The 25,801-nt window shown below is 36.4% G+C and overlaps 1 protein-coding gene across 2 annotated transcripts in view; it reads right to left on the bottom strand.

Annotated features, from left to right (window-relative positions):
• Positions 1–4,246: 4,246 nt before the first annotated feature.
• mtbp (MDM2 binding protein) overlaps positions 4,247–25,801 on the bottom strand; it is a 26,339-nt gene continuing 4,784 nt past the window's right edge. The window contains exons 8-22 of one of the 2 annotated variants that reach the window (XM_016287385.1): positions 25,006–25,128; positions 21,176–21,270; positions 20,102–20,168; positions 19,788–19,905; positions 19,430–19,600; positions 16,481–16,594; positions 15,684–15,854; positions 14,604–14,667; positions 14,252–14,410; positions 13,073–13,168; positions 12,713–12,964; positions 9,783–9,978; positions 8,571–8,684; positions 5,683–5,748; positions 4,247–5,527 (exon numbers count right to left, since the gene is read on the bottom strand). In XM_016287385.1, the coding sequence (XP_016142871.1) occupies positions 5,489–5,527; positions 5,683–5,748; positions 8,571–8,684; positions 9,783–9,978; positions 12,713–12,964; positions 13,073–13,168; positions 14,252–14,410; positions 14,604–14,667; positions 15,684–15,854; positions 16,481–16,594; positions 19,430–19,600; positions 19,788–19,905; positions 20,102–20,168; positions 21,176–21,270; positions 25,006–25,128 (1,845 nt within the window). In that variant the 3' untranslated portion in view covers positions 4,247–5,488. Of the gene's footprint in view, positions 5,528–5,682; positions 5,749–8,570; positions 8,685–9,782; positions 9,979–12,712; positions 12,965–13,072; positions 13,169–14,251; positions 14,411–14,603; positions 14,692–15,683; positions 15,855–16,480; positions 16,595–19,429; positions 19,601–19,787; positions 19,906–20,101; positions 20,169–21,175; positions 21,271–25,005; positions 25,129–25,801 lie in introns of both variants that reach the window. The other variant, XM_016287384.1, reaches the window with a different exon arrangement.

Here is a 25,801-nt window from a genome sequence, read left to right as displayed (position 1 = left end):
ATCCAATACAGCAGAGTATTCAGCACTTACAATGCCATTAACTTCTATATAACAGGAGGGAAGGCGGCCATCTGTATGACAGCTGTCTGAGTAATTACATCTGTCTGGCAGCTATGTGGATTAAAGAAAGGCTAGTTTAAACCTTGTTAATGCACATAAAAGTTAAACGGCCTGAAAACAGTCATCTCGTTTAGTTTATGGTGTTTTCACTCTGGAGATGTGCGACACTGATAGTTGAGCAGAATCAACAAGAATGTTCTAGAGTGCCGGTTATCAAAGAGGCATGTCAACAAACTGTCTGCTTTCACAAGGCCTTTGTGACAAAAGAAGAAAATCGAGACCGGGTCAGCCCTCCCCTTCAGAACTGTATCCGTTTCTACACAAATGGAGTTTCGGTGACTTTTACAAACGTCTCGCTCATAAAATCTGGAGTCCTGCTGTACTAACTTCTGACGTCCAAAAGAAATCTTTAGTAACGCCATCACATTTGTGTAGTTGTTTTTAATATTCATCAGAAGGGTGTTCTCCATTCTTGCGTGATGTGCTTGCATGCACGCTAGCACAACAACTATTGTGGAGGCTCAGCTTTGCTCTCATTGGCCTGTGGTCATATTTAGCTTCACTGTGCAAACGCACAAAGGCCATTGAAGAACTTTGGATGTCAGATTATAAATTAGAGCACTTGAGAGTTTTCAAGTTAACCAGCAATTAGTGTCCATTGTCAGGCACTGAGCGTTCCCAGAGCACCGCTCCATTGTAGGGGTTATGGATTTGGGGACAGCAGGGCCCCTGTGGCGCAGCCTTTGTCTCATCTGTGAAACTGTCCCTGCCACATTCCAGCGCACATGACGGATCCAGGAGTCACGGGGCTGAGAATCAGATTTCGAAATTAGTGATAGTTCACTCTAAGATGAAACATTCTGTCATCATTTTCTCCCCCTCAACAGAATACGAGATATTTTGAAGAATGATTCTGTCCAGACTGTAAAAGTCAATGGGGTCCAACACTTTCAAGCTCCGAAAAGAACATTAAAGGGATGGTTCACCCAAAAATTAAAATTGTCAGAAAAAAAATAAATACTTTATTCAACAATTAAGTCTCCTCCGCGTCACCTTGGCGCCATTTTGGAGAGTAGTGACGCGGAGGAGACGAATTGTTGAATAAAGTCGTTATTTTTTTTTACTTTTGCACACAAAAAGTATTCTCGTAGCTTCGTAAAATTATGGTGGATTTACGATTAAGATCACATGGATTATTTTACCGATCTCCTTGCTGTTTCTGGACCTCCAGGATCCTTGCTGTCTATGGGAGGGTCAGAGAGCTCTCAGATTCCATCAAAAATATCTTAATTTGTGTTCCAAAGATGAACAGAGGTCTTACGGGTTTGGAACGACATGAGGGTGAGTAATTAATGACAGAATTTTCATTTTTGGGTGAACCAACCCTTTAAGGTAGTGTGAAATTATGCTGCATTCACATGTCTTAATGACAGTAATTACTAGTTCATGTCCTCGGACACAAAATTAAGCAATTCTTTGGCAAAAAAAATTTGTGTCATTTGAGTAATCAATAAACAAAACTACAATATAAGTAACAGTTGTTATTAATAAACATTTTATTTAGTGGGCTTTTAGTTATTCAACACTACAGCTACATTAAACTGGCTGCCACCAGTCTCTGTTCCTTACCCTCATCCAGAACCGATGATTAGAACACAACGGCAGCGTAGGCAAACGAATTGCCATCACATTTCTATGGTGCTGAAAAAGCATGGAATACAACCATACAAAAGTGTTTTGCATTAGATGTAAACAAATTAAAACAATGGCCAGTAACACACCAGGGGCCCGTTCTTCGTACGTCGCTTATTACATCCGAGATGAAATGTCACATCAAAGATGATATCATCGCTAATCAGGATCTGGCTAATTCGGTTCTTCGAACACACCTGTTGTTGATGATTAGTATGGCTGGATTGAGTTATCTGAGATAATTGTGCGTTCATGGGTTGGTTTAAAAGGAGCTATGTATCGATACTCGAAATCACGATCAGCAATGCAGCGATTGGCTGGCGGCAAAACTACATAAATATTATAATAGATGAATTAAATGTGCACCGTTTTTATTTTTTACATGATTCCCAATTATTTATATTCACGATTTCTAATATTTGTACAGGCTTTACATTTTTATTTCAATGTAGTAATTATCAATTCATTTAATTTTATATTTGAACAGATTTGTTACGGGACAGCATTATTTAAAATTTCTTAAGGGTCAAGATGTTATCTGCATCTCTTACGCTCCATCAAGCCACTCCCATAATATCTGTCAGCACTCAAATTAATGCACGAGTCTACATTATCTGTATAGCATGTGTAAATCGAATACAATTATGAAGTAATAATTTTATGACGAGTAAATCTTTCAAAATGAGTAAAACTGGCTGTGTCTATAGTATTTAAGACTAGACAACATTATTATATTATCTTTAAATTAATTTTTTTATTATTATTATTTTAAATTATTGTCCCTGAATTAGTAGTGTACTCTTGTAATAAAGTAGTGGTGGTAGCGGACAGATTTTAAGTATCAATTCTGCTTAAAAAGATACAATCTAATCCTGTTTACATGAAATAAGCCAGCTCCGGAGCAGGTTTACGCTTAAGGACCTGTTGCTATGACAGCAACTCCGGGATGAGCTTCGAAGAACCAAATAATCCAAGATCATGCCAAATCGTCAACAATCAAATCCAGCTAACTGAGTTAGCGACATACGAAGAACAGGCCCCTGGGGCCTGTACCATGATGGTGGCTGAACAAACTCGGAGTTACAGGATTAGTTTTGATTTGACAAAACCAAACCAGTCCAATCCAGCTTTGTTGGTACCATGAAGCTGATCATCAACTTTCTCTGTCAATGCAGGCTTGATCCTGAGTTAAAGAAGCACGTGCACATGAAAGAGTGACATCAGTAATGAACTTCTCTCTGGAGTCAGTGCGATTCTTTACCAAAGATTAAAAGATAGAATATGAAGAATTTAAACACATTTACAAGATGAAACGATCTATCCATGAAAGAGGAAAACTTAAAGAAAACATCTTGCCATATAAGTGCAAGTAAAAGTTGTACAGTTAGTTTAGAGTTGATCATATTTATAGGTATAAAAACACTTCAAATCTAAGCTCATGTGTAGTCATGTTTAAAGCTATTGATTCTAAAATTTATATTGCATATTATCGCTTTTATTAATTTAAAATAAAAGCTTAATTACTATCAAACTAAGCTAGCTTGTGTAATGGATTAAGGGTATAATAATTATATCATATAAAATAATCTCTAAAAATCAGACAATTTTATCTTTAAAAATGTTTTTCTACACCGTGTCCTTTAATTTGGAGTAAGAGAAACTGGGGGAGTGGCTTTATTGCATCAGATGCGTCACTTTGCTTGAAGCTGATTGGTCAAATTTCGGTTTGAGATCTCTAAACCAGAACATAACCTGCCCCAGAGCAGGTTAGCTGTGGAGTGTAAGTTACTAAGGCAATGAATGCCGCTAAAAGCCAAGCCACTTTCATGATACCTAAAACCCAGGATTGGTGCAAACTAAACTTAAACTTACCTGGCTAGCCAGCTAAACCGGCTTCATGGTACAGGCCCCTGCTCTTTCTGAGTCCATCATTTGTGCTGTGCAGTGGGGTATGTGAATCATGGCAGTAAAAAATAATCACAATTCTTAGCGAATAATGAAAACTGTTTGTAAATGGGAGTGAAGAGCTTTGCTCTTGACATGTAAACATCATAATGTGATTAAGTCCTTACATTTTGAAATTGCATTATTCATGTGCATATAAACGTAGTCATTGTTCTTACATTAACACTAGAACAATAGTCAATTGCAGGAATTATTTAAAAAATAGTATGAAATAGTTGCTTCACTGCCAAGGCTGCTGCCATTTTGAGTATTTCCCATAGACTGTATAAAAACAGGTATTTCAGCATGTCGTTGAAGTGGTCAGGTGGTGCAAGTCGGAGGTCGAGTCACTGAGTCTTTTGAAGTGACTTATGTTGTATGATGAACTGATTGCAATTTAGGTTTTTACTCGCTCCAATAAGAATTTAAAACACTGGTTACATCAGATATGGTAACAGATTTTTAGACCCCACTGATTTTCATAATGACAAAAATATTGTTAAAAATGTCTTGTATTCAGCAGAACAAAGAAAATGTAATATAGGTTTTGAAACAACATGAGGGTGACTAAATTATGCCTTATTTTTGAGCGAAATTTTTTTTTATAAACAAAGAAATCACAATGTATATGTAGAGCAGCAGGTGCTACACACATCCAGGCGTGGCATAAGCTTTAACCCATTCTTCCGCATTTCACTTAGTTCTACTGTTTAGGAATAATGTTATTCACACTTCCTCATTTTCAGCTTAAATTTCAATAAATGGTCACTGGGGAGGAAGTTTCAAGTTCTGAAAATGACAGCATATTTTCATAGTACAATGAACTCTTCTGAAAAGTTCAAGGAAAATGTGATTCTTCATGCAATGAACCCTTTTATATCAAGACGTCAGCATGGAGAACACAGTGAGATGTTTAAACACACTGTAGAAAGGAGTCTGAAACAAAGTTGAATAGTTTACCCATGCAGATCAAAATACTGATTCAGCTTGGGAAAAATCACAATGTATCAATAAACTAAAACCTTATTAAAAACATCTGTTTTATTCAACATCATAACACGGAGTTTCACCATATGAACTAGAGCAGCTCTGGTGATAACAGTGAGTTCAGATTGCATGTTGCCTTCGAGGGCTCTCAGGGTTGCCAATGTAATGTGCAGCCCCCTCCCTCCTTTCCCATCACCCCTCTGGGCACCCAGGAGCGAGAACAATGGCCCTGTGTGGGACTGGAATGTGTCCGGCGACGTTGCCAAACGAGACACCCTCAACCTGCTCAGGGCAGGGAGTACCAGGGAGCAGTTACCCTTTATAACCTCAGCCCAATGTGACCTTAGGTCATTTTAGGGCAAACTACTTGCAGCGGTAGTTTTGTGCCGACAGCTTGTGTGTGACCAACGGAAAAAAAAGAGGAGGCAATCACAGAAGCAATGACGAGCTGAGACTCTCATGTGTTCCTTGTTTCATGCTTGAGTTGTGATTTGAGCGAACTGATTACTGAAATACGATCTGGGGAGAAACGCCCTCGGACTGATTTTCATGATGCAAAACAGCGCTTCTCAGAAAACGTGGGGCCATATTTGGCTGTTGTTTACATTAAAATGATTATCACAAACACAAAAAAAACAATATCGAAATAAATATATACATGCCAGGAACAGTTGTATAATTAATGCTGTGAGAAGAAGCACTTTTCTTAAAGCTCCATCCCTTCACTTTGTAGCATCATGATGTGAGTTCTTATCACGGTGTCCTACTGCAGGTTTACCTTCAATGTTTCCAACTACAAATCAAGTCATCTTTTAGATGATTTCTCCACAACCCAATCAATCACCTGTGGATGAGAACAGCGTGTGTATAAAAACATTTTACATTGTATCAATTTTAAGGGCATCTTACAAAAACAACTCAAAACAACACAGCTGTAATTTGTTATTTTCATCAACTCGGGTGCTCTCAGAACACAATAAGCTGAAGTGCGTGCTTTACCTGTTTGACATTGTTGCTGGCTGCTTTCTTCATTTCCTCATGAAGGCCACGTGAGGTTTTCAGATCCTGTTGTAAAACAAACAGGTTGCTGAGGCATAACGGCTCGGAGAACCGCATTGTGCAAGCTAGACTTTGCTAATGCTTTATTACATTTATGCATACTTGTACTAACATTCAACGGTTTGGGGTCAGTATGATTTCTTTTCAATGAAATAAATACTTTTATTCAGCAAGGATGCATTAAATTGATTAAAAGTGACAGTAAAGACATTCAGATTATTAAATGAAGTTTGTAAAATCAAGGTTTTCATAAAATATTAAGCAGAACAACTTCAATGTTTTAAACGGTGAGAATAATAATAAATGTTTCTTGGGCACCAAATCGGCATATTAGGAAGATTTATGAAGGATCATGTGACACTGAAGATTGAAAATGGCTGCTGAAAATTCAGCTTTGCCATCACGAGAATAACTTACATTAAAGATTCAAATAGAAAATGGCTTTTCATAATGAATAGTTACATTCTTTAAAAAATATTGAGAAAAAAAAAAAAACTTACTGAACTGAAACTTTTATATGGTAATGCAAATGCTCTACTACATTTATATATAAATGTGTTTTGAGTTTGACTAGCATACCATTATAAGAATTACATTTAAGTGAAAATATGGATGCATGTATACTTTCATTTGAATATAAACATTAATAAATTAACTTTGACTAACTTAAGCTTAAGTTAATATATCCGTGACAAGTTACATTTAAAGGGATAGTTCACCCAAAAATGAAAATTCCTTCATTAATTACTCACCCTCATGTCTTTCCAAACCCGCAAGACCTTTGTTCATCTTCAGAACACAAATTAAGATTTTTTTTGATGAAATCTGTGAGCTTTTTGACCCTGTATAGACCAAACAAAACTACCATGTTCAAGGCCCAGAAAGGTGGTGAGGACATCGTTAAAATAGTCCATGTGACATCAGTGGTTCAACCGTAATGTTATGAAGCTACAAGAATATTTTTTTGTGTGCAAATAAAAAAAAAATAACGACTTTATTCAACTATTTCTTTTCAACGGTTTTCTTTCCATGACAGTTGAACCACTGATGTCACATGGACTATTTTAACGATGTCTTTACTACCTTCCCGGACCTTGCATGTTTCCGTTGTGTTGCTGTCTATGCAGGGTCAGAAAGCTTTTGGATTTTCATCTTAAAGGGGTCATATGATGCTGCTAAAAAGAACATTATTTTGTGTATTTGGTGTAATGAAATGTGTTTACGTGGTTTAAGGTTAAAAAAAAAACATTATTTTCCACATACTGTACATTATTGTTTCTCCTCTATGCCCCGCCTTTTTGAAACGTGTAGATTTTTACAAAGCTCATCGGTCTGAAAAGCGAGGTATGCTCTGATTGGCCAGCTATCTAGTGCGTTGTGATTGGCCGAATACCTCAAGCGTGTGACGGAAATGTTAAGCCTCTACCATACTGTGATGCCGTCTCCCGGAGCGACGAGACAAAAACATGAAAACCCATTATAAACGAGGCATTTGTTGCATCCAGTGGGGACATAATTATGGATTATAATGACTTACTGTCTTTTTACGCATTGTGCAGTGTAAACATAAAACCATGCCTGCATTTGTGATCGGAGAAATAACAAAAAACAAGCGCTACTCTACACTGCTCAAAACTCGCGTTTGAATCATCAGTGGCAACTCCTTTAAATATGAAAACGTACTTGCAGTCTGGGAGTCAGAACAGCCGGCATTGTAGTCTACTCTACCAGGATCAGGAAACAGTCCTCCATAAAATGCGCAGCACACATCTGAATATTTGGGTTGAACTGTTCTGGAACAGTGTTGTAAATATAACTTAACCACTGATTTCTAGTCGTGTCCTCTTTTGGAAGACCAAACAAAGTATTTTCGCTTTCGCAATGAAACACACAGCGTCTTCACAACATGGCGGCCACGGCGGAAGCAACAATAAAGTTACGCCTTCTTTCTTTGCGTGAACATTTGGCCGCCGTTATGCAAATCTTCCCACACAGTGATGTAGACATGTGGGGGCATGTTTGAACGAGGCGTTTTAGGAGAGCGTGGACCCGTCTTAACTTTTATAAAGAATATCTCTTTGGGTTTGAGACTTTAGTCTTTGCAACTTTAGGGATCTTATCTATTCACAAACAGCTTGTAACGCTCCAAAGAGAAAGGAAAACTTGAAATCACATCATATGACACCTTTCATTTGTGTTCCGAAGATGAAAAAAAAGTCCTACGGGTTTGGAATGACATGAGGGTGAGTAATTAATGACAATTTTCATTTTTTAGGTGAAGTATCCCTTTAAAGGTTGCATATAGCGTCCCCCCAGTCCACTTATAACATTTATTTATACAAAATGTCACACAACCATGAGATATAAGCCACCCAAGTTTACACAGAATATCAATGTCAGTTCAGTATACATCACCTTGACCTGTCCTGATGAACAACATTAAGAACTATGCTGGTAAGTGAAGGCTAGCCAAACATAACAGAGGCCATTTATATATTGAGGTCTTAAAGGTACCGTAGCAGAGACAGTCTGTATACACGGTGTAAATTATGAAAGATTTTGGTGCGCATAAAAATCTTGACAATCAAATTCAGGGAAAAATACTAAGGTGTTACGAAAGTGGGGTTTTTTTTCCTCACTGAATGCTTTAGGAACAAAGCGAATTGAAACACGTTTCTTGAACTAAGTTTTTGCTCCCCTGTCATGGATAAATGATGCAGATAACATCAATCGGCAGCGTTTACGCAGCATATTTTGAGCGCTTCAAAGATGTCCTAAAGGCAGGACAGCAGGGTGCGAGGGAAAGAGGCAGAATGATTCGTACCTACCTTCAGATAAAACTTTGATATGTCAAACAGTCTTTGACTACAGGCTTCAAAGCACTTGTGCTCACTGCTGATCCCGTGTTTATTGAGCGTCTTAGCAACCACCTCCCTCAGCATCTGAAGCAGAAACAACGGATGAGAACGATGCACAATCACGTAACTACTGCACTCACAGAGCTCACATAAAGACCTGACATTTGCTGATGACTGGTAGTGAATACACTGAATAAAGTAAAGGGTTTAAGGTTTTGAATGGGCTGAGAGCTGTTTTGCCTGATTCCATGGCTCTCTGGAATACTTGATTCTGACTGGTCAAATGCAGCATTCAGTGGCCAGATATTTTGAAATAATGACCCCTAAACTGCATATTTGACCGTATTCCCTAGCAACCAATTTTCTACAAAGCTCTACCATTTTTATGTCTCTCTTAGAACTTAAATCAATATTTCATACCCATATATTAATTTGTCAAGTTGTAATGTTATAAGCGGGGTAATGTACATTATGGAAATATATTTAGGTTTTGCCTTGTTTAAATATCTTCAATATTACATTTCTGGCTGATACCAATAAATTAATGTTTTAAACTATTCAATTTGAATCATTATTTACAATTTATTCATTGTCTAAAACTAAATAAAACACTAAAATCAGTCATAGGCAATGTTAATAGGTTAATGCTAAATTATAATGTACAGTAAGAAAAATAGATATTCATTTTGAGATTTGCTAAAAATGACAATGTTAAAATTAGTGTTTTTAAAGATGAATTTAAGTGAACATTATGAGACAGCAAAAAAGGAAAATAAGCATGAACAAATAAATACCCAAATATCCAAAATTGACCTATTTATGTCAGAGTCAATAGGCTCTTGGCCAGCTCTCCGTAATATAGCATGACTGCTTTTTGGGTGACCCATCTTTTAAAACTTTCCCATTCTGCCCCCCTTTATCTCATATTTCACATCCTGTCTACTCTCCATACTGTCCTCTATAAATAAAAAAGCAACAACACAGAAATATATCTTTAAAAAATATATATATTTACCTATTTATATGCAATATCTGCCAATAGCATTAAAAGAAAAAAACCTAATATCACATGACAAACAAAATTTTACCAATATATATTGTGCACTAATGCAGATTTTACCCCAAATCTCTGCAGAAAATGTGCAAATATTAATTCTCCAGAGCCTGGTCATTAGCACTTACCCTGTTGTGTTTCTGGGAGCGGGACTCGGTCTGGGTCTGGCTGGGTTTTTGACTGGGCGAGGGGTCGGCAACCGAAGCAGAACGTCTGGCCAGACCTGAGCTGGAACGGGAATGGGCTGCTTGCTGCCGCAGAGCCCCCACAGCTGGGTGAGTACCACCTGCACCCAGAGATCCAGAGCTCTCCGATTTACAGAACCTGCCAAAGGGATTTTAAAAGGGATGAGGTGGATGGTGTAAGATATTGCTTCTCTGAGATCATCAATCCCACAATCTCACTTTGTAACTCACATCAAAACTCTAATCAAAATGACTTGATGTGACGGCCTACTTAAGCACTGGAGCACACACTTCTACCTCTTTTTCTTAGTAGTAGATGTCAGCTCCAGCACTCTCTTTCTAAGCCCATTTAATAAGAAACTGCTCAGTTCCAGGATTTTTTTTTTTATCCTTGAACATAAATTTCCAGGCTTGTGCTTTTAGTTCCCGATGATGTGACACCACTGTGGTAATTTCAGAGTCTGAGATGATGATGATAGGCCTTAAATTAATGTGGCCCCTGGAGTTCTGCAGTAGGTCAGCATTTTTAAAAAAGTCAATAAGCTCATGTCCTGACAACACATCATCTAATGCACGCTGGGCTTCTGTGGCGGCAAAGAAGGCCAAACATTAGACATTTGATCACTGCCATATGTGAAGCGCATTTAGAGAGGGTCTACGTGATTTCAGCTAAAAATGCAGGAAATAGTAAGACTTTGACTTTCAATGCAGTGCTGCTCAGTAATTTTCATTCATTGCTCATTTCACCCTTTGACAAAGCCATCAAGCACAGATCTATATTCAATTTGGGTGTGAGTGATGTATGGCGCATTCAAATGCATGTAAAGTGGAGGAACGGGGGGCAGAGGAAGGCAATGATGAGCAGGCAGAACTAAAATGAGCCACAAGGGAGAATCAATGAACTGACAGCTTCAGAAAATTAACCTAACTGGAGAAACATTAGTTTGACTGTCTAACTGAAAAACTGGCGTGCAATGATAGGTTGACTTATTTAAATACTGGCCAATAGAATATCATTACAACAGCCTGGCCTTAAACACTCTTAATAATAATAAAAAGAATAAAAATCATTATTAATATTTGAGCACCAATAATAATAATAATAATAATAATAATCGATAATTAAGCACCAAATTGGCATAATGGTAGGATTTCTGAAGGATCACTGAAGACTGAATTAATGGCTCCAGAAAACTCAGCTTTGCCATCACAAGAATAAAATACATTTTAAAATATATTCAAATAGAAAACAGTTATTTTAAAATAGAATAATATTTCACAATATTACCATTTTTACTGCATTTTTGATCAATTAAATGCAACTATTGCAAGTTTTGCAACACAAAGGACCTGAAAAATTATTGTATCTAATTTAGGGCTGCAAAACGATGAATCACTATTAATCGCATTCAAAATAAAAGTTTATGTTTACATACTATATGTGTGTGTACTGTGTATATTTATTATGTATATATAAACACACACGCATATATGTATATATTTAAAAAAAATTATAATAATATTTGTATGTATATATATTTAGACTTGCAAATAATTTTTAGTATATATAAATATTTTATATATAAACCTAACATATTTTCCCTTAATATATATATATATATATATATATATATATATATATACACACATACATAATAAATAAACACAGTACCCATACATATAGTATGTAAACAAACTTATTTTGAATGTGATTAATCGCGATTAATCGTTTTGCAGAACTAATCTAATTTAATGCCAAATGACCTGCTACCTGATGCAAAAATAAATAAAAAACAATGTCCCAAGAAGACCTGTGGCCATCTATAGGTAAGAAAAAGCCATGAGATGACCCTTCATCATTAGGGCTGGGTTTTGACACAAATTTCACGAGTCGATTCGATTCTCATTCACAAGCTTGCGATTCGATTCAATAGATTAATTTGGATACATGTCAGGTACAGTACATGCCAAATTTTCAAAGAAAAAAAAAACTAATGCTTCAACTAATGCTGTAAAATATACATGAGTCAGTTGGTAATACATTACTATAATACTGAAGGTTAAAATTGACTGATTTGTTAAAATTACACTTAATTAAGTTTTTAAAATAATAAAGTTACAATTACATAATATTTCTACTTCAATTTGTTTATTTTTTATAAACAAACAATGGTGGCTTGTCATAAAAACTTAATGAATTTATTCAAACATTAAACATTGAGCAACAGTAAAATGTATAATGAATATGTTATATGGTGCATATATTTAGCAAAATGCCCCTCTCTACAGTTTATTTTTCTGACTAATGAGTTTATGGTCACCGAATATGTTTTTCTGAGGTAAATGTGATGTTACATTGTTTACAAGACGTTATATTAACGACTTTGCGCGCTGAAACACTGATTGAGCGATTACACGGACAGGATACGGATTGTAAAGTTGTACTCTTTTTTTTAACTTGCATTCGGATGTTTAGTCATGATTATTTTGTGCTGAAACTGGTATTAATGTGGAGGAGAAGATTAGTTCACGTGCGCTACAGCGTCTGTTGAACTGAGGCGCTCCAGCGATCTGTCAATCCACATTAAACAGCGCCAAAACGGCATTTATTGTTTAAATACTGCAAATACAATGGACAGAATTTCTGAGACTTTGTTTCATATTAAAAATACCAAGGCACAATGCTTATTGTGATATATTGGATGGGAAGTGCCCCTCAACGTTCCGTCCATTAACTGAAAACAGGCTAGACTAATCGATTCTTGGGATTTAAGAATCGATATCGTTCCGTAAAAATGAGAATCGATTAATATCGAGATGAGATATTTTTTACCCAGCCCTATTCATCATTAGTATGCATGCAGTGTTGTCACCTCTTGTGTGGCTGGAGGTCTGTTTCGCGGGAGCGGTGTCTGAGGCGGGACAGCTCGCTGTGCAGAGCTTCACCGTCAGGCACACTGCCCGGTTCAGACAGCACAGCTGGGGAGGGTGCAGGACTGAGGGCGAATGGCACAGGGCAGGGCTCCTTACAGCATGTGCTCTGGGTCTCATATCTTATTAGACGAGACTGCAGCTTCACAAAGCCACGGTCTCGCTCAAGGGCCTTGCACTCATCCAGACAGAACCTGAAGCACACCCAGAGAATGCTTGAGAAGATGGAGGAATTAGGGAGAACAGATTGTAAAATGGATGAGTTTTTATATAGACACACACATATACACACACACACTTACTCTATTCCATGGTAGTGGGATCGGGCGACTTTTGAGAAAGGAAGCTTGGTCACCTTCCTGGGTGTGAGGTCAGGAGACAACTGAAAGGCATGTTCACTACACAAACAAAACCACAAACCATATTTAGAGACATTCAGTTCAGGAATTATTAAACGAGTATTTCTAGAGATAGTGTGTAACTGGTAGAAGGCAAGTTATGTAGAAAATTTTCACAATCTATTTGTTTCTCAGTGTCTTTAGTATTATCTTTATCTCTGGTACATAACTAGTACATAACCTCCATTTTATTATTCACAATAGGGCCACCAAAAATGAATGAATGAATCATCTGATGTTGTTCCAAATGCATAAAACGTGAACCTAAGATGATTTATGAACTATTTCTTAACAAAATTTTACAAACATGAATTAAATAGTCTTAAATGTTTTAGTTTGTCAATTTAAAAGTAATTTATAAATAAAAAAATTTATGTTTGAATTCTTAAACTGCTAACTTATTCCTTCAGTTTATTAACCTCCATAGGTCAGTCAAGCTCCCAAATGACAAAATAAACACCATAAAAGCACAATAAAAGTGGTCCATAGGACTCCCACTTATATTCAAATCTTCCAAGTCATATGATAGATTTGTTTGACAAACAGACAAAAAAAAAAAAAAAAGGTCATTATATACTGAAAACGTTCCCTTTCTGTAGCTCTTTAATATGGAACCATTTTGTACATCGATGTGCCATTTTTTTATGGAATTTGTGACTTTTATAGTGGGGTCCTTGCACAAAGCTATATATGATATAATAGTGTCCAACGCACCACTTTATCAATTCTCTATGTGCTTTTATCCCCCATTTTAAATCCTGAACTGCCACATTGTTTTTTATTACATGACAAACAGTGTTACCTATTGTGTTCCAAAGAAGAAAGTCAGTCATATAGGTTTTCAAACAGTGTGAGGGTGAATAAATAAAGAACTTGGGGCTGAACAATCCCTTTAAGACCAGTGCAAGCAGAAAATTAAAAAAAGAAAAAGTTGTAAAACTTGAATGATGTTTTAAAACTTTCTACCATGTGCACACATGCTCCCTCCTTGTCTAGAGGGACTTGAATTGCGGTTTTAATAAGCTAGGGGAAAAAGTAATTAAGAGACATCATGTCAGACACTGTGTAGTGTGTATGACCAACCCTCTAAGCACTGGCAGCGGCTGTAGTTCCCCACTAGGCAGTCCATCAGGGGTGAAGTGTTTGAGCAGTTCTCTGGCATCCAGCAGTGTAGAACTTCCCCTCTGGCTATCTTTAGGCCCCATCAGACTCTCAGAGGAACCACTGCTGAACAGCCTGCACCTGTGGATGACACTGAAAATTATTCATGCAACCAACCAATTTACTATTCCAACCATTGAACAAATGCACAAGCTATTTTCCCATCTGATACACTGGTTTGAGATTCATTAAGCCCTCAACAAAGACAACAACTGAAGGCTCCAGACATGGTAATGAGTTTTCAGATAAGGTGATATGGTACCACATGGCTTACCTGGATCTTTGTCGGGCTCTCTGTATGTTCTCATAGTTTTGTAGGACACTCCTCTCTGGCCATTCTGTGCGAGCACAACATTTCACATCTTTGAAAGAAATGTAATGGTCAGAAAGAGCCACAGGTTGAGTAAATAAAAGGTAATCTTAATAAATAAGAAAACTATGTAAACTAAGGATTACATATCGTTATTCACACACAGGCACAAAAGTGTTTCTAATCAAGCTCTATGATATTTTACCACATATTTGCCTGTCATTTGGTATTTGGCAATACCATATATTACTAATGTTACATTTAGACAAGTGTTTGTTCTATGTATTAAGGTGCAGTCACATGAAACAACAGTGTCAACATAGAGAATTTAGGTGACCAACTCACTGAGAAATCTGCATGGCCAAATCTTTCACTCTCATGTGACATTCCCAACCTTGTGGATTACTACTGAATCCACACAGTTTTCACCCACGACAATTGTTGTGTTTTTTCCATTAAAAAACCCTGCAATTTTTCCTTTTCAGCATGGCATGTTAATAATTTTGCATTGTGTTAATGATGCAGCCAGTAGGGCCCTATGATTTCCGCGATGTGGAAAACACGGACTGAATCGCAGAATCCAGTCTTAAAAACGGAATGTCACGGAATTTGCCAAATTTTGGATGGATACATCAAAAGCAGCTGAATTACAGTTAAATCAAAACGTGATATGGACTAGTGTCTGAGAATATTAAGCTGCAAAAATACCATTTAAATATGAATCCTGCATGTTCTGCGTGTCTCTGTGTGAATGGATGGCGCAGATGCGTGGTTTTGTTTACTACACACATACTGAAGTGTGCGTGACACTCACAGGGTTTTCAGCCTCTACTGCCCCAATATATGAGAACATGAAGACAAGAACATAATCACTAGAACTGCTCTGAGAGTGAAACTGGATTTTATTATAATAAACATAAGCAGTAATCAATATGATGTATAATATTATTAATGTATCATAATGTAATAATTAATATCACAATCCATCAATACTTTTACAAATGATGTATCCCTAAAGCAAACTGCTCTGTAAGTACTCCTCACCACTAGTGTTAGAAGAGGAAGTCCGGTTCTCCTTCTCCAGGCACATGCGTTCAGACGCTCTAGACAGTGTGGAGTCGTGCATTTGAAGGTACTGCTCTCTGGCCAGATTCAGCAGAGCCTTCAGTTCATTCACGGGAATGGCAGCAGACTTCTGGGCCTCCTCTCTTCGCCCTAGCCCCAGATGAGATGCATCATTAAATGTCTCTCATTAATCACACTACCCTTTCAAACCAATCTGTTACATATTGTCTGCTTCATGTTGACTTTCAGTTTCTTGTAAGACACACTAATGAAACTTAGCACATCTGAGACAGCTGTATAATTAATCATGTTTCAAATCAGTTCTGACAAAATCCCCTCTAGATTTGCCTTAAGTTATCAAAGGGTAAAATTGTGCATAATCCCACATTTTCACTACTAATTTGATGTCCAATGTATATACAAATTACTCTGTATACAAAGAAAAAGTGTCACGTCTGATACAGCCTAGAAACTAACCTGAATGTATTAGCTACAAGCCTAATAACAGTGCTCTGACATGCCACAATTAATCTATCATATAATCTATCATGCATCATAAACCCTTGTTAACACAGTAGGTGTTGAGGGTCTGACAAAAGCTGTATTGTTCACCACACAAAAGAGATCTTAATTTTCAAAAAGCGCTCACGTGAGACTGAGAATGTGTGACCAGAGGAATATGATTAGAAATGTGCTGCTCTGGGGTGACTGAAGCACAGCGTGTGAATACTTAGAGGTCCTGGTGAAAGATTTTCCGTTGCCTGGGAAACACTTACGGCAGCATTCCTTGAGGACCAGAGTCTGCACCTTGGCCAGCTTTCTCTCCCTTTGCAAGAACTGCTCTCCACGGAGACATGGCAGGGACTGTAGCCAGTCATCAGTGCTGCTCCCTGTGGAGAAAGAAAAGAAAAGAATGAGAGTATGAGAGAATGAGAGCAAAGTACCAGGAGAGAAGCCTGCCCAAAATGTCCAATCTTACATTTCAAAACTGCAATACTGTTCTTCCTTACAAGCTTTGTTTTGGTTACATTAATGCTCTTACATGCACACTATTTAGAAAAGCCATGATCTATCAGCAAGATCAAAAAGTAAAACCAAATTCGAGAAAGAGAGTTGAAAATGTAAGTATGCCATGCAAGGTCTAATCTTTAAAACCACAGAAGCATGTTAACAGTTTCATAACCACACATAAAATTTCCAGCGACAAGCATTTGCATGTCCACACTGGATACAAAACTGCTGCAAGGCCTGACACAATCACAGCCAATCAAAAGATATTTGATATTTAAATGTACATTCGCTGTGGGTAAGGCAACTGAGCATGACACAGCAGAAATAGAAACCCAGCTATCTACAAAGTATCTTGTTGCTCATCACAGTCGCAGCTGGTTTATTCAAAACTCATATCTACAAAATATATCTTTAACTAGTTATGTTCCATCATGACTGGTTCACATTTAATATTTATCGTTCTTCCACTTTTCCTAATGCATTCAACATTTGCCTCAACCTTTTGTATTTCCTGGGTCCTGGGCAAAACATGAGCATAAAAAAAAGCATGAATAATTTTATAATTTTCAACTAAAAACATATTGTATTGGATTAATAACCTCTTAGCAGCACGCAAATGTGCAAATATTTAAATGTTTTTAAAGTTACTGTGTTATTACCATGTTGTACGTGCAATACACTGGTTTTGCTGTTAGTGTATAATTTTCAAATAATTTCTGATTTATTATTCAAAAAAAGGTAGTTAATATAATACTGGTCCCAGCCTCAGATGTCACGCCCATATTATATGCCAAACTCCCTCATAGAAGAACAAAGCCGTTGTGTTCACAACTGTGACGATGCTTATCAGGATCAACTAAGTGCTGGATTTCCAAAAGTATAAGAAATATGTAAAGTTTGCGGCATAGACTCTTTAAAATACATCCAAGAGTTTTACACACTGTTATTGTGGAGACATTTCCACACCCCAAAACATGAAGCGCCCCAAAACGAAACGTGATTGGTTGCTTTACCTGTCAGTCATATGGACTTTTTGAAAGCGGCCAAGGTTCCCAGACCTTCTGCTGTCAGTCTGAAGGTCTGGCTACATGAGACTAATGTAGTATTAGTGTAATGCAAGGAAAAATAAATAAATAAATATTTGTGAGAAATTTCAATTGAATAAATGAAATGTATTAGAACATATAAATTAAGAATTACCAGTATAAACATCATTGACTTCAATTGGTTTAATATGACAAGGTTTTAAACTGATAAAAAATTGGGTTCAAACTTAATCAGATTATAAACAATTTTTCTTAAATTTTGTTTTGTTGAACATGTTAACTGTCAGTCCCACTTTTTGAGCATAGACCTGAAAATGACATTTAAATCTAAAAAGCCATCCAGGGACAGAGGCTATAATTACGTATTAGCTAATTTTTGAAAGAATTTGTAAATAGTTTGTTAAACTGTAAAAATACTTGCATTAGCATTTTAAAATGCTTAATACTATATAAAAATGAAATATGAAATAAAGGGGAAAAAAGCCCTGATGGCAAATTAATTTGACTGGCTTGTGGAAAGCTGCTCATAGAAAACTCCCAGGTACCAAGCATCTCTTCAGAATCTATTCAGAGAGAGTAGACACCTGAGGGGTATCCTGGAGTGCTCATCACAATGCAGTTTCTTAGAAAAGCTCTTGTATGAGCTGATCTGAACATGCTTTTTTTTGTTCCATTATTAGTACCAATGCCGAACCATTGTTGCCATATTGGGCACCAACATAAACCACTTGCTTATTTGTGTCTTAAGTTTAAGGTTGAGTTATGGATCTGGCACAACCTTCTGAGCTCCACGGGAGGCTCGGAGCAAACCCACGCATTCTCTGATCTCAAGAGCAGTAATTTACTGTAACAAAGCTCTCCAGTGGTGGGCTTCGATACAGCCATTCTCGCTATACAAAGAAGAGCTATTAAGAGTAGTAGTGAACCACAAACCACCTGATTACATGAGTAACAGATAGATGTTAATCAATGAGAAGACATGGCAAGTCAAGAAATTATATATGAAATAGCCAAAAGAGTGTTTCTTTCCAATTTGATTATACTGCAGAAAGGGAAAGTGGGAATAGGCATGGGGGAAAATATATTTTGGAAGGAAAAATGCATGTCCTATGTCCTTATCATGTTCCAGAGCTTGTTTACTTTAAATTTGTCCAAGACCAAATGTCCTCAGTTGCTCTGTTGACAAAGAAAGGGTTTGAAGCATTTACCCCGATGAAGTCTGAAGCTTTAAATGCCAAACTGCTGAAAGGAAAAAAAAAGAAACGTGACTACAAGTCTGGGACTGTGCTACTGTACTTCCAATTCAGTGTTTGTAAATTCATATAAATTAGAAAAAGTGATGTTCCACATTTATGAAGCTCAGGACTGTGCAGTTCTGGACTTAGAGGAGTATATTTTCTCCTCGGTGTCATCTTGGCAACATCCAGGTGGTCTCAGCTACTGCTGTGATAGATGAGACTGTTGTATGGGTTTAATCTGACTCTAATAAATGCGGTTCTGGAATGCCACAGGGTCCAACTTACTTTAGAAGAACTGTATTAGTCCTCTCAATCCAACAGTACACATTGATTTATGACTATGCTCAAATATCCAGCTCTAGGCATACTGTTGCATCTGTGCATATTCATGCTGCCATCGACTGTGCATTTAAATGATCGGTGATCATACCTGAGGAAGGTGGAACTTTTTCCCTGATGAGGGCATTAAGCGTTGCCAGGGCAGCAGATCCATTGATCTGATTGGCTGTGTGTATCATTCGTGCTGTGCAGCCTCCTGACTCCGCCCCCTGCACCAAGAAGAGGTAGCGGCCTCTTTCACCTTTTACCTCCACATCAGGCACTGCAGGGATGAAGAGTTAATAGCACGCTAGCAAACATACAGAAATAAAAGTAGGCAATGAATGTCAGCGTATAATTTTACAACAAGTGAGTGCTGGGCGGCACATGAGAATGAGCATGGTGCAATTATACATATTAACGGCCTTTAGAACAAAGTATAAAGCTGTTTTATTAAACGCGGTTCATACCAGGTATGTCCTTGGGGCATTTGGACATGAAGTCTCTCCATTTGCAGGAGCTGAGCTGGGAGGCCGCTGGGAAAGTCTCTGAGCTTATCACACAGAACAGAGAAAACAAAGCTCCCACCTGCAACAGGAAACACTTTTTGTCTTTGTCGCTCCAGTGTTCCAGCTCTGGGAAATAAGTTGCTGGATGCAAGTTATCAATTTCCGACTATCCGTCTCAGATGATTTTGACAGCTTTGGTTGAATCTTAGTGGGAGAGGGTATATATCTGGCCGGAAGACAATAAATGGTGATGATCATGTTGGAGTTGGCCTTACCTCTCCACGCAATGTGCACAGTTGGTCCAAGAGAAGCTTGGCTTTGACAGATTTAGAAGTCAAACCACTGTAGATGAATGTCAAGGTGTGAAACAATACAAAGAGGAAAATGACAGTTTGCAGTTTACAGTATAAACAGTCATGAGGAACATGCCATCTCAACAATCATTAGCTCTCAGTGCAGAGTTCACCACGTGACATTGAGAGAAACCTGGTACAGTTAGTAAATGGTTGACTGTTTTTTAAACATTCATATACACTACCATTCAAAATTGTGAAAACTTGAAAAACCTTTTCTATTTTAATATATTTCAAGAAACATTTATTTCTGTCCTTTATAGGGATACTTTCTTGAATACAAATTTCAAAAGAACAGCATTTATTTGAAATAGTAATCTTTTGTAACATTATTAATATCTTTACGGTCACCTTTGATAAATTGCAACCTTACTAACCCCAAACTTTTGAAGTTGCTTTGGATAAAATTATCTGACAAATGCATAAATGTAAAACAGATTATTATGCGTCATTAATTTTTAAAGCTTTCAGAACATCAACCAAATTCTTCTGTCAACAATTCTGTGTTTTTCTGTCAATATGGGGTGCTGTGTGTACATTAATGAGGAAAAAAATGAACTTAAATGATTTTAGCAAATGGCTGCATTATAACAGAGTGAAAAATTTAAGGGGGTCTGAATACTTTCCGTACCCACTGTATATGGCAAAAAAACTGAAATAAACCATGCAGTACTATCTACAGGCACTACCTCTAATAAAAAATTATTGGTTATTTATACAAAAAGAGGAAACATTTCGGTCCATTTTCATAGCATTTTTGAGAGAAACAAATGATATTCATTCTGATCGGTCAGTTTATGAATACAAGGAGAATCTTTTCTAGCATTTTTACAGTAATTTAATTAAACCTTTGTAAAGGTGAATGGTTACGTATCTGAAAGAGATATTCAAATAAAACATCTTTATGCATTATGTGCATTTACAATTATTGTTTGTGTTTATGGATAAAATGCACTAATGGACATTTTTGAAGCCTTTTGTCTTTGGGAAAGATACAGTTCAAACTCTGCACTGGAATGGAGAAGTATCGGGAGATCTTTGACTCTGACCAGCTGAATCAGTTCCAACACAGGCTGGTAACACTGAAATACCTAAAACAGACAAAACCAAGCATGTTTTCCAGGGTCATAAAATATTTATGTTCAGAGAGAAATTAACCATGTGTGTCTTTGAAAGTTGTCACTGCAAAAAAACACACACACTCCCACTGGCATCATGTGCTAGTGGATCCAAAGAAAAGCATTAGATGACCAAGCAGTTTCAACCAAGCAAAGGGTTATGTGACCAACAGATTAAAGTGTTACTGGCTGTGACAGCAGCTGGCTAATGAAAAGAAACAAAAACAGCCCTTTTACGGTTTATTTGACATTAGCAGAGTAACAGTTAAAGCTGTTTTGGGGCCGCTGGGTGCTTGTGCCCCTGAGTGTTGAAACAAAATCAGCTTTGTGCTCAGACAGGACTAAACCAGAGCTTTTGGGCTGGAAAATGAGAGGCTGAGAGAGAGCTGGCAACATTTCTAACTCTTTATCAGCTCTTTCAGCTTCTATACAAGAGAAGGCGAGCAGAGAAAGAGGAAGTCAGTCTGAAGAGATCTGCTTCATTATTCAGTAGTTCTGGGCCCACAGAAAAGATGAGTACGATGCAACATGGTGAAATTAGTTCAAAGCTATATTTTAAGTAGTTTTAAAAATACTGTTGCAAATCCTTAAGAGTTACAGGATGGAAAGGAAGATGATAACGTCATGTTAACAGTTAAGATAAAAGGGTCTGTCAAATCAAATCATGTAATTTGATCAGTATTTTCACAAGTGTTTGTCAGAGAATCAGGGTGTTGTTGACCAGTGATTTTGCTATACTGTTTATACAACGGTAGATACATTTGCAGTGGGCAGGGCTGCTTCACATTATTTACATTGTGAATATGTTACATTATGTTGGAGAAATTAAGAAACCATAAATACATCCCAAACAAATAACTAAACTGTTTCTACAACAGCATTATAACTTAATAGCGAGCACTGATACATAAACAGCAAATTCAACCAGCTATTTAACAAAAGCTTTGAATCAGACTTTAGAGATGGAAACTCTAAGCTTCACTACTGACTTCTCAACAGAGTTGAGAAATTTTAAATATATCAGAAGCAAATAAATTATATATAAAATTCTCTAGATTATCCAAAGATTGCCATTAGCGCAGTATCATGTAAAACATTAAACCATTTTTTGTTCAATTTACATCAAACATAGACATATTCTAACACAAAAGCCCCCAAAAGTATTTGTACACACTTAAAAATGTGTGAATGTCTTTGCATTACATGGCAAAATATTAAACTAAGTGAAATTTGTTTTAAATAAATTTAACAAATGCACTTTAAGCAAAGAATTTCACAAAATAATTATCAAATGACAAAAATAGTTCAAAATTAGGATAAAATATTTGTACACATGGTGTCAAATGTTAGGTCTTCATTTTTGCTGAGAAAACCCATTTGCAGAAGCCATTTTTTTGTGCTGTTAAACGATTAATCGTGATTAAATCGCATCCAAAAGATAAGTTTTTGTTTACATAATGTATGCTGTGTATATATATTATGTATATAGATATGCACACGCATGTATATATTTCAGAAAAATGTTATGTTTATATATTAAATATATTTATTTATAATATAAATATAGACATGTAAATATTTTCAAAATATATACTGTATGTATTTATATATTAGGGCTGTCAGTGAATTAAAATTTTTAATCTAATTAATTACATAATGTTTCGATTAATTCATCTAATTAATCACAAAATAAATTTGACTGAAAATACCAACAAAAGATTACTTAAAGCTATTTTTGAGTTAAATGAAAAAGTATCAATTAGACATTACAAATTGTAGCTTAAGAAATAAATATTTTATTTGATTCAACATAAAATGTATAACACAAACATTTAGGCCTAACGTAAACTGTGGAACACAAAAGAAAATAATTTGAGAAACATCTCAGTATTTTTTGTTCATACAATGAAAGTCATTGGTAACCAAGCTTTGATCAAGTTTGAATCAAGTCTTCAAAATACCTTTTTTATATTCCACAAAAGAAAGGTTTGAAACAACATGAGGGTGAGTAAAATAAATAAATAAATATATACACACACATATACAGTATATATATATATATATATATATATATATTTATTTATTAGTCATTCATTCGATTCGAACGGCTGATTCATTCAGGAATGAAGTAAATGGCTCTCTTTATGAATGGGCCTTTGAATCACTGATTCACATGATTCGTTCAAAACGCAGATTCACTCAGAAACTAAACACCGCTGTGTTGCTCACAGACACACAACAATTCTGTTATGGCTTTAAAGGTAATATGTTCCCTGCAAAATTGTGCAAAACACATAATATTGTGTTTAAAATATAACGCAATATCAACTTCTTATTTACTGAACTGTTGTATAAACCACATTATCACTCGTGGTATTCGGACAAACAGCACTCATCTGATATTGCTCTGGCTGCTGGTGTGATACTGATATCGCTTATCGTTTGATACAAATATGAGACAAAACACATACAGGGGCATTTTTGCACCAATATCTTGAATTTTAGGGCATAACTGGATTTATGGAGTTGTTGCCCTGCATCATAATTGTCAACAGTGAACTGAACTGTATGAATTGTAAGATGACATACAGGTCTGGGGGCGGGGCCAGTGCATTAACTACGTTAAAATATTTTAATCGCATTATTTTTTCCATAACTAATTAAGTTAACGCGTTATACTGACAACCCTATTATATATACATAAATATACACAGAACACACACATATGCAAACAAAAACTTCTTTTGGATGTGATTAATCACAATTAATCGTTTGACAGCACTACATTTTTTATATTCTGTATATAATGCAATGACAATCAGACACTTTAAAAAGCAACTCAAGTTGCCAGTTATTTATTTCCAAGGTTACCATGATGTAGAACTACCATATTGCCTTTACATTACAGTGTTAGCTTTTGTAATGAATTACTGAAAGAGCTCTGAATAAACAAACGTTTGCATGTAAGTGCTGTCATCTCTCATCAGAGACGTACAGTCGTGGTGGCAGATGGGAGGTAATGTCTTACTATAGCATTTTCACATTGATTGCGGTGCCCATAACAATAATAAAGTTCATAAGCACTGCGGGCATAAAAGAAAAAGAGTTAATGGTAGTAATCAGCATAGAAGCAGTGAATGTACGGCACGAGCCATGTGTAAACAGACTGTGGGGTGTAATCGGCTCCGTTGGAGGGGTTGAAGTCTCCACTACCGCCACTGTGATTAATCTAGAGTGGAAAACTCATTACGATTACATTCCACACTCTCACTTTTATGACAGTGTAAGAGATGCAGAGAGAGAGGGAGAGAGAGCAAGAAACACCCAATATACACATTTAGAGCGCCTTCATAGGGCCACAAATGCACTGGACAATTTTAGTCATCGTGTGAAACAATTTTCAGCAAGATTGTTTGATGTTAATATCTCAAAATGTGTCACCTGAAGAGTCACAAATGTAGTTCACAAAAAATAGGTTTAATTTGTTTGACTTTCTTTATAATAAATTTAATAATAAACCTTCACAACTTGAACAAAACCCTCAGCACTAGTATGATAAAAACAAAACAAAAACAAACATTTTTGGAATATTATGAACAGATTTCTGGAGCAGAAATTGAAGTGTTTTAGTGTCAAACGAATACTAACTTTTTCAGTTTTTATTAAAAAAAAACTCTGTAATTGTAAGAATCCGCTGAATCTGCTCACCTCATGCTGTAGTTTATGATCAGTGTGACATTGTGGGTCTGTGTGAGGATACAGTGCATCACTCCAGCGATTTCTCATCTGAGCTCTCAAACAGAAACCCTCAAACTTCAGCTCAGAGACAAACTGAAAATAACACAAGCCATTCAGAATGAGCTGAAGAGAGATTTACAAGTGTCATTCAGAAGGGTCTATACTTCACTACAATACTTGTCCTGTTTCTACAACACAAGAGTGACAAACTAATTTATGCCCAAGCATAAATAGATAAATTCTTCATTTATGATTCAAACAAAACTTCCAAAAAAACATGAGAAAGGAGATTGCAGTTCTCAGAGTAACACTGACCTGCTCTCTGAGCAGCATAACCCAAACTGAGTGAATGAACTGGAAATCCAAACTCAAACCCTTTAACATCAATGATCTTTGTATCAGGCTCATTAGCTGTATTAATGCATTTAATTCACTTTTAACCCAGAAGAACCAGAATCTTTACTGGTCCTGCTATCTTTCCTTAACCAAAGCACACATTTCGCTGTATAAGAGCTCTCTTCCCGCTAAGGCATAAAATTTCCCTGCATCAAATTATTTTCTTTAAATCTGCATGCTTACTAAGTCTTTCCATCTTTGTATTTACAGTTTCACAAATCAGTAGGAGTTACTGTTCGCTCATACATCATTTCTTGCAAGTGTTCGCCCTCTGCTGGACAAAAGAAAGTCTACAGTTACTATTTTTATGTATTTATTTAATTATACACATATATATATATATATATATATATATATACACACATACATA

This window comes from Sinocyclocheilus grahami, unplaced genomic scaffold (genome assembly GCF_001515645.1).
Source record: "Sinocyclocheilus grahami isolate Dianchi unplaced genomic scaffold, SAMN03320097.WGS_v1.1 scaffold222.1, whole genome shotgun sequence".
Taxonomy (NCBI): Eukaryota; Metazoa; Chordata; class Actinopteri; order Cypriniformes; family Cyprinidae; genus Sinocyclocheilus; species Sinocyclocheilus grahami.
Note: the sequence above shows the minus strand (reverse complement) of the source record. Positions and strands in the feature narration are given on the sequence as shown.